Source organism: Globicephala melas, chromosome 20 (assembly GCF_963455315.2).
Source record: "Globicephala melas chromosome 20, mGloMel1.2, whole genome shotgun sequence".
Lineage (NCBI taxonomy): Eukaryota > Metazoa > Chordata > Mammalia > Artiodactyla > Delphinidae > Globicephala > Globicephala melas.
Genome location: NC_083333.1, coordinates 18,333,559 through 18,349,372, shown reverse-complemented (window position 1 = coordinate 18,349,372; position 15,814 = coordinate 18,333,559). Strand labels below are relative to the sequence as shown.

At 49.7% G+C, this 15,814-nt stretch overlaps 1 protein-coding gene across 1 annotated transcript in view; it reads left to right on the top strand.

Annotated features, from left to right (window-relative positions):
• The window catches only part of SPECC1 (sperm antigen with calponin homology and coiled-coil domains 1), a 245,943-nt gene that overhangs the window by 215,726 nt on the left and 14,403 nt on the right, over positions 1–15,814 (top strand). Inside the window, 1 exon segment of the mRNA XM_030861333.2 lies at positions 10,476–10,592. Coding sequence (XP_030717193.2) covers positions 10,476–10,592 — 117 coding nt within the window.

The following is a 15,814-nucleotide window of genomic DNA, read 5'->3' as shown; positions in this document are numbered from 1 at the left end:
GAGATGGGGAAACTAAAAACCAGAAGAGTTGAGTCATTTGCCTGAATTCACAGTCACATGGCTGCTTTAGTGACAGAGGAAGACCCGGGCCTAGGAGCTGGTCACAACTCAGGTGTGCTTTTTCTCCTTAGAGCCACTTACGTTTTGGTTTGCCAAGGCCCGTTCAATCCGATTTTCGGCCACAAAAAGAAAACAAAAACCGGACTTTTGTCTCCAGTGTCCCACAACCACATGGGGAATCCCGTCCACGACTTGCTGGTTCTCTGCAGCCCAACCACCAGGGGCCTCCTCCATGTGACACCCCCTCCGCCATCGCGGTGTGTCTGCCCCGCCTGCTCCACTGAACGTGGCCAATCATTCGGGCCGGGAACGCGCTTCGTTGTTTGTCTGTCCCTCAGCGCCTGACCCCCGGAGGGGCTTGATGAACACTTGCTGGAATTAGATTTCAGAGCAGTGGGTTGGGCTCTTCCTCCAGCCTGGAGATTTGACCCATGGGTGCAGATGGTGCGTGAGAAGGTTTCTGTAACACATCCTTGATGGATACAGATAAGCTCTCAGCTAGAAGGATGGGGTTTAGGGGTGCAGAGAGATGACAGAGCCTGGAAAGGGGGTGACTGGGCCATTCTAGGATGAATGGAACCAGCAGAGCTGCAAATAACCATCTCCTTTTTTAGAAAGACGCAGCCAAGAAGGTGAGTGAAATTAATGAAAATGATGGGTGAAATTAATGAAAGGCAGTAGAGGACAGGAGAGGAAGAAGATCCTTGAAACGTGTTCCTCCTGGAACGAGACCTCCCTCCAGGAGGGCTGGGCCTGGGGATGGGGCACGGCAGGGGGTTGTTTGGGAGCCAAGCTGAAGGGGTAGGGGAGACATCACAGGAAGCTGCAGAGGAACTGCTGTCCCCTGTCCCCGTGCTGAGGGAGGCCAGCCCTGCAAGCTGAGCTGGGGGCAGGGCGGGAGGGGCGCTGGCTTGGGGCTGGACCCAGCTAGGTAGTTCAGGGGCCGGCGTGAGGCAGCAGGGCACTTGCAGTGAAACAGGACTACGTGTCACAATGCCAAGGTCGGAGAACCTCAGGGAGGGAAGTCGTGGCTGGCGACGCTCCAGCGCTTGTTCAGTGAAGAAGGACGAAGCAAGAAAGATAAGCTCCAGCCACTCTTCTGATGTCAGTACCCTTTTGACTCTGTCTCCAGGGAGAGGTTATGCATATCTGCCTATACATCCCTGGAGACACAGCAGGCCTTTTGTCATCAGAAAGCCCTTATCCTCAGAAGATGTTCCTGTTCTCTTTCCCCTGTAACTTACCCCTTGGTCCTCGCCATGTAAGGCAAAGGGCAACCCTTCCTAGACTCGCTGCTCTGAGCTACGCTTTCCCAGGTCTTGAGGCCTCAGTTCCTTCAGCACGGATACAGTGTGGGAAGACTCATTGAAAAAGTAAATTATTCCAAATTAATCTCTGAATTCAGTTCCAATTAAAATCCCAACTGGGGGACTTCCCTGGTGGCACAGTGGTTAAGAATCGGCCCGCCAATGCAGGGGACACGGGATCGAGCCCTGGGCTGGGAAGATCCCACATGCCTCGGAGCAGCTCAGCCTGTGCGCCACAACTACTGAGCCTGCGCTCTAGAGCCCACGAGCCACAACTATTGAGCCCACGTGCCACAACTACTGAAGCCCGCATGCCTAGAGCCCATGCTCCACAGCAAGAGAAGCCACCGCAATGAGAAGCTGGCGCACCGAAATGAAGAGTAGCCTCAACTCGCCGCAACTAGAGAAAGCCCGCGCGCAGCAATGAAGACTGAACACAGCCAAAAATAAATAAATTAAATAAATAAAATTTTTAAAAAATCCCAATTGGATTTCTTTATTCATGAACTTAAAATAGTTAAAAATTCACCTGGTAGAACAAACAAGAACAGCCAAGAAAGTTTTGAAGGAGTGTATGGTATAATAATGAAGGCGCATTTGCCATGCCTGATGGGGAACATACTGAAGCTGGAGTAGGTCAGGCCCCTTCATCCTACCCCCGTTAACCCACCTTACGGATTCCAGAGAGATGACCATAAAATCTTAAATCTTATGCTCAGTGAAATGCGTCAGACAGAGAAGACAAATACTGTATGACATCACTTATATGTGGAAACTAAAAGATAAAACAAACTAGTGAATATAGCAAAAAAAGAAACAGACTCACAGATACGGAGAACAAACTAGTGGTGGGGAGAAAAGGGAAGGGAGGAGGGGCAAGATAGGGAGAGAGGATCAAGAGATACAAACCACTACACATAAAATAAATAAGCTACAAGGATATATTGTACGGCACAGGGAATATAGCCAATATTTTGTAATAACCATAAATGGAGTATAACCTTTAAAAACTGTGAATCACTATGTCGTACACCTGAAACTCACATAATATTGTACGTTGACTGTACCTCAATTTTCCAAAAAATTTTAAATAAAAAATAAATAGATAAAAAATAATTTTTTAAAATGTGACTAGTACAACTGAGGAAAAAAAGGATAAGCAAAACTTTTCAGACTGGAGAGATTATCAGCCACATACAATCTTAAGTAGAGAAACAAATGATTAAAGCAATGATATGAATAGGATCAGGAGAGAAAAGGAATTCCAAGGAAGCCCCAGAGTTATTTGCTTGAGGGACAAAAGGTTGGTTTCCATTCTCCACTGTGCAGCAGACATAAAAGAGGTACATGAAGCAGGTTCTGAGTTACCTATACCTGTACAACAAACCACCCCCAAAGCTAGTGGGTTAGAAGTTAGAAGAACAATAGTGTTTTGTTCTTAAGTCTTCAGTTTAGGCTTGACTTGCTTTGCTGCACCATGTCTGGGGCCCGGAGCAGTTGGGGGCTGGCCAGCCTCTCTCCAGACAGCCTCTGCCCTTGGCTGGGGTGGGCTTCCGCATGCTGGGGGCCTCGGGGCTCCCAGAGATGGTGTTCCGAGTCCCGGGTAGAAGCTTAAGGCTCCTTGTGCCCCAGCCTTGAGGGTCCCACGGGTCACTCCTCCACACTCACATAAACTATTAAGGCCAAACCAGATTTCAGGAGGAGGAGGGGGTACACTCAGCCCCTCCCGTGGAAGATTTCGGAGACTCTGTAGCCTCCTTTAATCTGTCACAAGGGGAAAAAAATTACGGTCACTAGACTGTCTTTCTAGCAAGTTCTTAATTCCATTTTCCTTCGCTCATCTACAGCCAAGTCTGTATTCTCCTTCCTCAAAATTTTGGGGGGGAAAAGAAAAAAGAGGGCATAACGCAAGGAACTATTCAGTATAGAAACGTACAATTGTTAGGACTCAGATTCATTCATCACCTTGGCATCTACATTGGCTTATTCTGTCTGTATTTTTTTTTTCTGTCTGTATTTGATGCCATTAATATCTTTAATAACGTGTATTATTTTTCCTAATTGTAAAAGTAGCACATAGTCCTTGTAGAAAAAAACAGGAAACACATACAAAAGGAAGATGAAGAATTAGGTTGAATGTCGCTCAGTTTGGCTCCTGTTTCTGCTTTATTGAAATCGTTTTGGCGTCTGAATCTATGCATTTGTAATTCTCTGTCTCTCCCAGATTTCCTCAACTAAGTCAATGATGATGTAGAAGAATCCAGGAACAACCCTCTAGGCTAACGTTTATCCAGTAATTCATGAAAACTACCAAGTATCTGGAAGTTACTGCATGTGGCAAACATTTCAAAAACCAGAACGTCGGAGTTTTCCCATGAGCTTCATTGGAACGTATACAGATTAGAAAACTGAGTTACAGATGTTTTATGAAGTTTTTCAAAAGAAAAGTTTACTTAGCTTAATTGGTAGACAACCTAGGGTATTGCCAGTTCCCCATTCTGAGCAATGATGCTGCAGTAAACATTCTTGTAGGTATGTCTTTGGGCAGATAGATGCATGACTCTTTCTTCTAGAAAAGTTGCCTAGAAGTGAAATTGCTTGATCAAATCATATTTTCATGAAAAAAAAAATGCTTCCGGTTGCCTTCCTAAAAGCCTGTACCAATTTGTGTTCCTATCAGCCAATATAAGAATACCTATTTCCCTGTATCTTCATTACCTCTGTGAATTTACCATCTATGTCATTTTTGCCAATTGGTTGAGTGAAACATTTCGCTATTTTTATTTTCTGGTGAGGCTGAACACCTCTTCTTATGTTTCTGACTGTTTGTTTTTCCTCTTTGGCACCTCACCAGTTCATTCCTCTGCCAGTGTTTGCTTGAGCTGTTTCTCTCTTTCTCATGGTTTAAAGGAATAGATGCTGGATATTAGTCATTTGCTGTATGTATGCATCTAGCTTATTTTTAATGTTTGTCATACAGAAACTTAATTTTATGTAGTCGGTTCTCTCAGTCCTTTTATGCTCGTTGCATCTTGTGCCTTGGATGGCTTTCTTTCCCCAAGATGATAAATCCGTTCATCTATATTCTAATAATGTTTGATGTTGGCTTATAAATTTCGCTATCTGATAAGACATACTTATCTCCAGGCAGCTAATCTCCGAGAGAAGGGAAACTTGCGAGGTGACCCCATGGTCACAGCTCTCTGCTGGGGAACAGTTTCCATCATGGTGCAGAGCTGGCGTGTTTTGCGGGGGTGGGAGGCAGTGATCAGAGTGGGCACCCAAAACAGTGACATTCAGCAGTATGGGGCCTCAGAAAGGAAGAATCTGCAGAGAGGGGCCCCTGTGGTCCACAGGCGGGTCTCCATGACTCCATGGCTGAGGACTGTGCTGTCCACGTGTGGGTCCAGGCCACTCGGGGTTCACCGGGTAGCCCGAGGCTGGACCGGCTCCTGGAATGGGATGGATGCAGACACGTATCCAGACAGGGAGTGAGGCCGGGTCACGTGCAGGGGAGGGCGTGCAGGCCGCCTTTGTGGTGATTTCACCCGCCACCTGCCACCTGCCCCCCGCCCCCCACGTGTGCACGTGCTCTGTACTGTTTCTCACCAAATCTTCAAAGGAAGCTTGGGTCTCCCCAGGACTCCTTCCTAGACAAGCTGAACCTTGCTGAGGAATGAGCTGATTTTATCCTCCATGAGCTATAAATTGTTACATCTCCCCCCCCGCAAAAAAAACCCAGTCTGATTCTACAGCTGTGACAATAAGACGTCTCCAAAAAAGGTCCAGGAGGTCCCAGAGAGGGGATGCTAAGGCCTCCCTGTGCCCAGGACAGCTGGTCCCTACAGCAGGGGACAGACGGCATTTTCTAATCAGTCTCCTGTCTTCTTCCCAGAACCTTCATTTTTTTTTCCTTTTTAACTTTTTAAAAACTCGTGCATTTAGTGCACACAGGCTCGACCCGCTCATAGAAATCTAGCGGAGGAGCCTAGAGAGGCCCTGAGAGAAGATGAAGACGGGGTGGGAGCACAGCCATATCCTCGGTGGGGTTGAGGGGACCCACCCGTGTGGGCTCGGCAGAGTGGTTCCTGTTTTTACCAGATGTTGGTGTTTCCAGGCAACAGAAGCAAATGAGATGGGCCTTCCAGAAGCGGAAGCTGTGGCGTGTTGGGTTCTGCTCTGCTCCGTCCGTCTGCGTTAAGAGCGCTGCCTCTCCACTCGCCCTTCTGGAGCTTGTCCGCAATCTCAGCCCCTCCGATTATTTTCTTGGATGTTCACTAAAGTTGGTTTAGCTTCCCCTGTGCCCTTCAGTGTTTCCATGTTTCTCAAATGACTTTTGCTGCCCTGAGGACAGAATTCTCTTATCTTAGGAAATTTTCTTCTAAGTGCTCCTAGAAACTTAACCTATTTTGGAGATGCTCAGAATGTTACCTTTTTTATATCTGAGCCTTCCTTTCCCCAGAATTTTCTCTCACTGAGAAATACCTCTGAGGTATTTATATCCCAGAGAAAGTTAAAGATAATTTGCAGTGAGTAATCACCCTTGGGAAAATAATCAGCAAGTTTCTTTTGGTTGTCGCTCTGCTGTTTCCCGCCAGTAAATCTTATAGTACCTAAACTGCAAAATGTTGGCATTCTTTTTAATAGCCACAGTTCAGCCCCTTAAGAAGATCAGGGTCCCAGTTTCTTTCCTTTTTCCTTCCTAATCCATCCCCCTCCCCCCTCCCCGTCCTCCGCTCCCTCCCCCTCCTCCCTCCCTTCCTTTCTGTTTTATTGATGTAGGTTTTATTGTACATACACACATACAGCTCAGTGAATTTTCACAAAGTGCATGTAGCCCACGTCACGAGCGTCCAGCTCACGACACACAGCATTGCCCCCACCCAGAATCCCCTTCGTGCTCCCTTCCAGTTACCGACTTCCAGTCAAGGATAGCAGTTATCGCAGTCAATGTTACTCAGGAATAAGTAACAAGGCAAAGAATTGAGGATCTATCTTGTAGAATGCCTTGTTGGCCGTTTTCCTTTTTTCTCTAAGTTATTCTTTTGATGAAGCCCTAAGATTCAGCTGAATGGGCATTAGGAAGAGGAAGACATCGTATTAGCACTCACAGGGTGTTTGTGTTCTTGTCTTTGGTCAGTGCATCTATGAGCATTGAGGACTGTTGCCCGCAAGCTCGGCAGGCCTCACCCCTCACCAAGGCTGAGCTGACCTTGATCATCCCCAACTGAAAAGAAGGCTTTTCATCCTGTCCAGGGGTGGGACCTGGAGTCAGTAGTCACCTTGTTCCTTGGCCCAGGAAACTGTCCTCTCTGCCCTTACCCGGCACCCCGGTCCCATCCACGAGTACCTCCTGCTGTGTTTCCTTGACCTCTCTGGTCACGGCAGTGGGGCTGGGCCCACAGCCCCTGCCCAGCTACCCTGGATGCCTTTCTTGTCCAGGGAAACTGGCCACCCAGAGATAGGTGGTCCCTGTGCTGCCACCGGCACCCCCAAGCTGTACACAGGGTCCAGTCTGCAGGGCCCCCGGGCAGGCCGTGCCGTCCCCAGGAAGCACCAGCTCCCTGCTCGGCGAGGCCATCCCCCTGCGTCCTCAGCATTTCCTGCACCCCCTCGGTCTGCTGACCAGAGACCCTCAGAGCACTCAGGTCAGTGATCTGAAGACGGGTGCACAGGTGAACGGGGATTCAAGTGAGAGAGACCCGGTAGGGCACACATCAGCTCACCCCTTTCCTGTGATTCATGTGAAAAACACGGCCGTTATCAAATTGTGTCACCCCACAGCTAACCCCTCACTCACCCAAATATACCTTGGGGGGCAGTAAGGAAGCACATGGGGTGGTGATATAGCAACAGGGCGACCGCTGAGGCCTGATGCCTCCGCACGCTGGCCCTCACCTTCGGACCAGAGGGACCATAGATGCACACGTGTTTAGCTGTCCCGCCAGCTGTGCTGAGGTGGGAATTGTTGTTACTCTTGTTGTTCACATAGAACCATGGACAGTCTCAGATGACCTTCAGGGAACTAGAACTGGGTTGTTCCACCCAGAGATAAAAGTAAGGTTCTTTTGATAACATCATGTTCTTGGAATGAACGTAATGTGACGGAATCGTAGCCTGATGCCGTCTGTCTCTGCCAGAGTCAGAACTGTTCAAAGTCCGAAACCTGGGAAACGGTTGACATGAAAGAGAAGCCCTTCCTGACCCAGATGTTGGATTTGCTGAGCTGACCGGATTTGGAATTTCCATTATTCCTTTTTTTAAAAGCTAGGACACTGCCTCCTTAGTCTGGGACAGTGTTGGGTGGTCCCGCTGCTGAAACGTGAGGGTCTGCGTGTGTCTCAACGATCCCCGATGGCCTGCGAGGGGCTGTCCACCCGGAAGTGACCCGGCCATCTGCGCTGTCCTGAGGGCATGAGTCGTTTTGATTGACTTTTCAACCCTGGCTTTGGTCGCACCAGATTTTCGTCTCAACCTGCTCAATAAACGAGGACATTTGCACTTCAGATCAAAAGCTGCTCCTGAGTGGTGCTCAGTGAACTAAAACAGAGGGTGCCGTCCTGGTTTTGTGAGGTGGATGGCATTGTCATCCCTCTGGGTCCCTTTGGGCTCTCCAAACGCCAGTGAAGATTGTGCAGATGGGGAAAAATGATGCTTTGTGTCATAGATGGCACGAGAGAGAAGTAGAAAATGTTTTCACATTTTAGGAAAAGAAAGATCTGCCAAGTGTCAGACGCTTTCAATGTAAAGTGAATTTACACAGGAAGGAAGTCAGGGAGGGAGGGAGGGAGAGAGAAAAGAAAGGGAAAAGGAGGAAGGAGACACAGCAAGAGGACACGTGCCCTGCAGCCGGGCGGGCGGGAGCCGGCCGGTGACTGGTACACCGGCAGCATTTCTTTTCGCTTCAGCTCTCTCACCTGTCAAATGGTCACCACACCGCTTACCGTGCATGGTGGTTCTGGGAGTTAAATGAGAAAATACACAGCGACAGGCACCTTGTAGACACTCAGCAAACGTTTCTGCCCTACCGCCCCCTTAAGTCTGGACCGCGGAGCGTTTGGAAACACCGCCCCTCACGGTGCTGCCCGGTTTCCCTGCAGCTGGCCTGGCCCAGCCTGGCTTCCCCTTCCCAGGGTCTGATGGCCCAGTGTCTGCTTTGAAAGCTGGGAGTGAACTGGATGGACCGTGGCCCCGCCCAGCTCTTCCCTCTTCCGAAGGTATAAAATCAAAGCACTTCCCATGTCTAGAGCAGCCCCCAGCCCCCGCATCAGGTAGCTCCAAAGTCCCCAGGAGGCTTTTGAAGCCAAAGATGCAGATGAGCCACTTGTCAGGGATCCCGGCTTTGGCATCCAGCCTGAGAACAGACTGGCCCCTCCCAGCGGGGGATTCGCAGACGTTTATGTCACACTGGTACCTGGCAGCTTGTGTGTTTGGTTGTGCTCTGGGCCACGTCCCTTCGCGGGGAGTGGGAGTGTGCTTGCAGACCAGACCCGGAGCAGGACACACAGCTGAAGGCGGTGCTCCCGAGGGGCGTCCTGGGGTCCCGGGACCACCCTGGACTGCAGTTGGAGGCGGGAAAAGACTTGTTAGAGAGGCCAGATGTGGGCCCTGGGTCCCTGGCGTGTCCTGGTTCAGGTAAAGCTGCATGTGTGGCGGCAACACTACCTCCTCCACCGAAAGCACCCAGGACAGGCCTGCGCTCGGGGCCCCCTGAGGTGTGCCCTCCTGCAGGTGCTTCCACGGCCTCTCCCAGGCTGTTTCAACACATTCAGGCAGCCGCTGTGTAGATCAGCCTAAGCGGTGAGGGGTCGGTGGGCGTGGGAACCTGGCATTTCATTCAGGATGAGCCTGTGAACTTGGGAAGAAAACCAGCCCTGTTAGGATGAGCTCGGTCAGGGAGAAAGAGGCAGATGGGTGTGAGGGTCTAAGAGGTGGAGGTAGCCTGGAGCTCCCAGGGGTCCTGCCTGGGAACCGTCATCTCCGTGGGCTGCCTGTCAAGTTGGATGTTGGCTTCCTTATCACTGTTTGCCAGGCAGCTCCTGGGGCCCCCGCCTGTCCTGAAGGAGGAGCTCCTTTCTCCCCCCCTGAGATGCCCCCAAGTTGTAGGGAGAAGAGGGTAGTGGCAGGAATAAGCCGTGTGGGTTTTTAAGGTCTTCTTGTTTAGTCTTGGTCTCCCTGTCGTTAATTGGGGTCATAGGTAATGATGGTGATGGTGGTGATGGTGATGGTGGTGATGGTGATGATGTTGGTGATGGTGGTGGTGGTAGTGATGGTGATGGTGATGGTGGTGGTGGTGGTGGTGATGATGGTGATGGTGATGGTGGTGGTGGTGGTGATGATTCTTCTTTGGCCACGTAAGGCTGGGAGGTGCTGGGATGTGCAAAGCTGACTAGGTAGGTTAATTTGAGAGTAAGATGTCAGAGCCTTTGACATACCAGAGGGTGGGCAGAAGTTCCCTGCTGTTTTGAGATGTAGAGAAGAAACTTATGGTTACCAAGAGGGGAAAGTGGGGTGGGGTGAATTGGGAGATTGAGATTGACATATATACACTACTATGTATAAAATAGATAACTAATGAGAACCTACTGTATAGCACAGGAAACTCTACTCAGTGTTCTCTGGTGACCTAAATGGGAAGGAAATCTTTAAAAAAAATGGATATATGTATATATATAACTGATTCACTTTGCTGCACATCAGAAACTGACACAATATTGTAAAGCAACTATACTCCAATAAAAATTAATAATAAAAAAAAGAAGTTCCCTACTGTTTTGAGCTCCAAAGGCTTTTCTCGTGCCTTTTTTTTCTGGCCATGCTGCATAGCTTGCAGGATCTTAGTTCCCCATTACCCCTGTGGTGGAAGCATGGAATCTTAACCACTGGAGCGTCAGAGAAGTCCCTTGTGCTTTTCTGTGAATGGATTTGGGCAACACCAGGCCACCATTCCTGGTACCAAAATTAAAGGTACTGCCAGCAGATTGGGTAGTGTCTGATCTTGTCTTACTGCAAACCCAGAGGTGGATACGCACATGGATCCTAGCACGGTCCCGTTCATAGTCTGTGACTTGGCACGATTTGGTGATAAATGCTGTTTTTCCCCCACAGAACATCGATATCACCAATTTCAGCAGCAGCTGGAGTGATGGCTTGGCCTTGTGTGCTCTCCTGCACACCTACCTGCCTGCTCACATCCCATACCAGGAGCTGAACAGTCAGGAGAAGGTAAGTACCCCCCCCCCCCACCCTTCCCTGGTCACCCCTGTTACCCTCCAGAACACACAAGGGGAACTCATACTTTCAATACATCCCAACCGGGGTGAGGTTTGTGGACTTGAGGTGGTAATTGGGGTATTGATTCCAGCATAGATAACTACGGAGGACAGGTCTACACTGCAGAACCCCGCCCCTGGTAAATGTTCTCAGTTTCCTGTGCTACCTAGAAAAACACAGTGGAACCCAGTTGACTGTGGCTGCTGAGAAGTTTCTGTCACCCGGTTTTCAAAGAAAGCCCTGATGGACTCTCACCTTCATGATTTCAAGACCTTGGCCAGCATTTTCAAAATCTTTCAAAATCCAAAGAACCAGAAAGCACCACTAAAAAGAGTTCCCTGCTCAAATAAGCTTGGGAAGCTGTATATTTGATCACACTTTTGGAGAGTCACAGCACTCGTAAAGACTTCAAGAAGTCCTTTGTTAAAGAAACCTGTGTGACTCTGTTTAGCCCAACCTATATCAGAGCCACAGAACCTTTTTAACTTTTAATATAATCACCCGTAACAGGAATCAGCGGACTTCTCCTGTTGGGGGCCAGTGGTAGGCATTGTGGATCTGTGTTCTCTGTCACAGCTACTCAGCTCTACCACTGTGGCTCCCAAGCGGCCACAGATGTTTGTAAACAAATGGGCGTGCTGTGTTCCAATAAAACTTTATTTACAAAAACGAGCTGAGGGCCAGGATTGGCCTGCAGGCTGTGGTTTGCCAAATCCTGACCTAGAACATCCTAAAAATCACATTCCACAGAGTGTACTTTGGGAAACGCTGTCCCGGGCCCTGTGCTCATTCACTCAACAAGCATTTCTTGCCAGGCGTCAGTCACAGTAATAAGGGCAGCAGTGAGCACGTAGACAGGTTCTTTGTCCTCAGCAGGTGGACGTTCAGTAAACAAGTGAGTAAACCTGTAACAAGCAACACTGTAAATAAACAAAATGTGGAAGAACATGAGAGAAACACGGGGCTGTAGGGTGAACAAGGGGACCTAACTTCCTTCCACCAGGAAGGCTGGGAAGGTCTCCGAGGAGGCGGAATTCCAGCTGAAAAGCTGACATGAAGGAACCAGTGACACAAAGCGGGGGAGCTTTCCAGAGCCAGGGAGCACAGCCGAGGGGATGCCCGGTGCTTGCAGCCAGGGTTGCAGGGGACAGGGAAGGCGGCCTGCCATGCCGCCTGGCTTCCACAACAGCTGGCAGACGGCATTGGACAGTGACAGACGACGATTCCTGTTCTGAAAAGATCTCTCTGTGAAAAAGGGAACTGTCACGGGGACAAGAATGAAAGAGAGGCTGCAGTTGGGAGGTTGTAGGCATTGTGGTGAGAGCTCACTTCCCTGTTCACCCGTTAGTGGAGGCCAGTAGCAGCATCGTGGGTGGGAGGGCGGAGGAAGATTCGAGATACATCTGAGACGCAGAACCAGCTGGACACGGTGACTAAGTGGCTGTGGGGAGAAGAGAAAGTCGGAGGCGACCCAGGTGTCTGGCTGGCAGGACAGTTTGCTGAGGGGGAAGGAACAGAAATGTTTGAAAGCTCTGGTTTTGACTTTCTCACACTAGGATGTAAATAAAGTCCAAATGGTCCTGGCACTGATGGCGATGATAACTGAACAAAGTGATTTAATTGTTTAAGGTGTGTATCGGTCAGCGTTCTCCAGAGAAACAGAACTACTAGGACTTGGGTGTGTATGTGTGTAAACACACAGATATATATACACACATAGAGAGAGAGAGGGAGAGAGATGTTTATTTTCAGCAGTTGGCCCATGCAGTTGTGGAGGCTGACAAATCCAGGGTTTGCAGGGCGGGCTGGCAACCTGGAGACACAAAGTGTTGGTGTTACAGGTGGAGTCTAAACGCCGTCTGCCAGCAGAATTCCCTCTTCTTGGTGGGAGATCAGTCTTTTTTCCATTCAGGCCTTCAACTGATTGGGTGAGGCCCACCCACATCATGGCAGGTCGTTTGCTTTCCTCAAAGCCCACCCACTTAAATGTTAATCTCGTCTTAAACATACCGTCACAGAAATACCTAGAATAATTTTTAGTCAAATATCTAGGTACCAAGGCCTAGCAAAGTCAACGCATAAGATTAACCATCACAGAAGTATTAAAGTTTCAGGGCATAAATTAAAATTTATGCTTTGTAATCTGTAAAGCAGGCTGGACAGGATTATTAAACGTTTTGGGGGGGAAATGGTCCGTTTTGAATCATGTTACATCTGAGACGTCTGTGAAGTATGCAGGTAGCAATGTCAGAGGCAACTGGATAGCAAACCCAGGGTTCAGAGGGCAGGTCAGAGCTGGAAATAGAGATTTGGGGCCCCAGGAAATGGACCAGCTGTGTCTAATTGAGCTTAAATGATGGAAATGTGATACATCCATGCTGTTCCGTGCGGTAGCCACTCGCCACATGGGCTGCTGATGGGAAGTGTCTCGTGTGACTGGAAAACTGAATTTTTAATTTTAATTACTTCTAATTAAATAGCCACATGTCCTGAGTGACGTGAACCTGAACAGGGCAGGTATAGGTGGTATTAAAGCCGTGAGCGTGGAGGTCACCTGGGCCCCAGGCACTAAGGAAAGGCCCTCCCCGTGGCTCCTCTGCTCTCAGCATCTCACTTCTGACACCTCTGTGAACAGCTGTGGGGGGCCCACACCAGGTGATTCTGCACCCCCTGCTGTGTGTCCTGCAGTTTAACTCAGTTCTGACACTGTCCACTTGCAGACGGCGTCAGGTCCCACAGGTTAAGGGCTCAGTCCTCCACAACTGCCCACCCCCTTCAGACACCTGTCACAAGTCCAGGTTGTCACCTGTGTTTCCAGCCGACCGGCTGTAGATCAGAGGTTCCCAGGACCCCCTCCTCGGGTTCAGTTAATTTGCTAGAGCAGCTCAGAGAACTCAGGAAAGCAGCTGACTTACGAGGTTACTGGTTTGTTACAAAGGATATTAAAGGGTACGGATGAGCAGCCAGATGAGGAGGTGCGTAGAGCGAGGTCCGGGAGGGTCCCGAGCACAGGAGCCTCTGTGCCCTGGGGTTTGGGGCATGCCACCCTCCCACACATCGATGCGTTCACCCGCCCAGAAGCTTTCTGAACCCCATCCTTCGGGTTTTTGCGGTGGCTTCATTATTAGAGGCATGATTGATTAAATCATTGTCCTTTGGTGATTGATTCAACCTCCAGCCCCTCTCCCGCCCCTGCAGGTCAGGGCGTGGGACAGAAGGTTCCAACCCTCTAATCCCGTGGTTGGTTCCCCTGGCAGCCAGCCCCATCCTTCAGTCATCCAGGGGTTTAAAAAAAATTGCCTCGTTAACATAAACGCTGGTGTTGTTGGAAGGGGTTTGTTATGAGTAACAAAAGACACCTGTTTCGGGCTTCCCTCATGGCACAGTGGTTAAGAATCCGCCTGCCAATGCAGGGGACACAGGTTTGAGCCCTGGTCCGGGAAGATCCCACCTGCCACAGAGCAACTAAGCCCGTGCTCCACAACTACTGAGCCTGTGCTCTAGAGCCCACGAGCCACAACTGCTGAGCCCGCGAGCCATAGCTACTGAAGCCCGCGTGCCTAGAGCCCGTGCTCCGCAACAAGAGAAGCCACCGCAATGAGAAGCCCGCGCACCACAACGAAGAGTAGCCCCCGCGCACCGCTACTAGAGAAAGGCCGCATGCAGCAACGAAGACCCAATGCAGCCAAAAAACAAAAGACACCTGTTTCACCTTTATTGCTCTGAAGCTGTTTCTGGAACCGAGGACAGAAACCACATATTGTAACAAAAGATGCCCCCGTGGCTCCTACGTAGAAAATTACAAAGGTTTTAGGAGCTCTGTGCCAGGAACCAGGACGGAGCCAAGGTGCATTTCTTATTATAAATCACAGCTTCACAGAGGCACAGGGAGAAGACCAAGGAACAAGCTTTGAGGACTCCACACCTGTCAGGACAGAGGAGGGTGTCGCCACGGAAGGACCAGAAGGTACCGCCACGGAGGAGACCAGCGGGGGCACGTGGAGTGCCGGGGTCCACGCAGCCCGGGCACTGCTGACAAAAAAAGTAATCAGCTGATCTAACGAAGAGATAGAAAATTTTCTTGGAGCCAAGTTGAGGATTATAACCCGGGAACAGCTTCTGAGAAAGTTCCAAGAACTGTTCCACCCTTTAGAGGTCAAAGCACAGTTACATAGGATTTTGAGACAGAGGGCTGTGCATTAAATGGTTAACATGATCCAGGTCTGCTGCGGGTCATGGGTCATGATGGCCCCTGGCAAGACTAAGAAGGAAGGTTGTCTTCTAGGGAGTGTCTCACTGGTGCTAGGAGAATGGTGCTCCTTGCGGTTGAGCAGGCATTCCTGCCAATGGGGAGGTCTGTTCTCAGAAACAGTGTGTCAACACAGGCAGATCAAATCATTACCGTTTAAAACTGAGCATGTGTGTGAGACTCAGCCTGGGAGTATCTTGCTGGTGGAGAGAGAGGAATTCAGGCAGGGAAGCCTTCCTAGAAGGGGCCTGTTCGAAGTTGGGCTTCAAAGGGGACGAGCTAATTTGAACGAAAAGTATGCTTTGACGTCATCAGGACGCGTGGAGTCCAGCCCTCACCCGGAGCCTGAATCTGGGGAGCTCTCAGTGCTGGGTGCTTCTCGGGTTTTTTGCTGAGCAACATACACCCAAAAGGGCACCAAGAGAGGCTGGTAATGTTTGTAAAAACCCATTAAAATCAGAATTTAAAAACTGTATGATCTAGCTCTCGACAGCCCAGAACGTTCACAAGTCATGAGCTGTTCCTCCTTCCTCAGTGGAAGTGTGACATCGGTACTAGGTAGGGAATTTCTGATAACATTAACAAGGATGTCTCCTGAGACGGTAAAGAGATTCACAAACACGGGATGTGAGTTACAGTCAGTGGAAGGTTTGGTGTTTTTTCAGTAATAAGCCTATTCCTCTGTCCTCCTGTGAAACTCCCGCTGAGGTCCTTAGATTCAGGTGATAGGGTGGACCGTCTTTATGTTGGTGTCTGAAACGAAGTACTGATGTGAGGGGGAAATTCTGGGCTGGGGCTCCTCAGTCCCGTCAGTTTCAGGCGAGATCCCCACTGCAGGGCCAGCTGGCAGCAGAGTCCCCATGGCTGGGGGCTTCCACTGTCCAGGGGCTGGAAGGTCCTGGCCGGGCACACTCTCTGCGTCTGT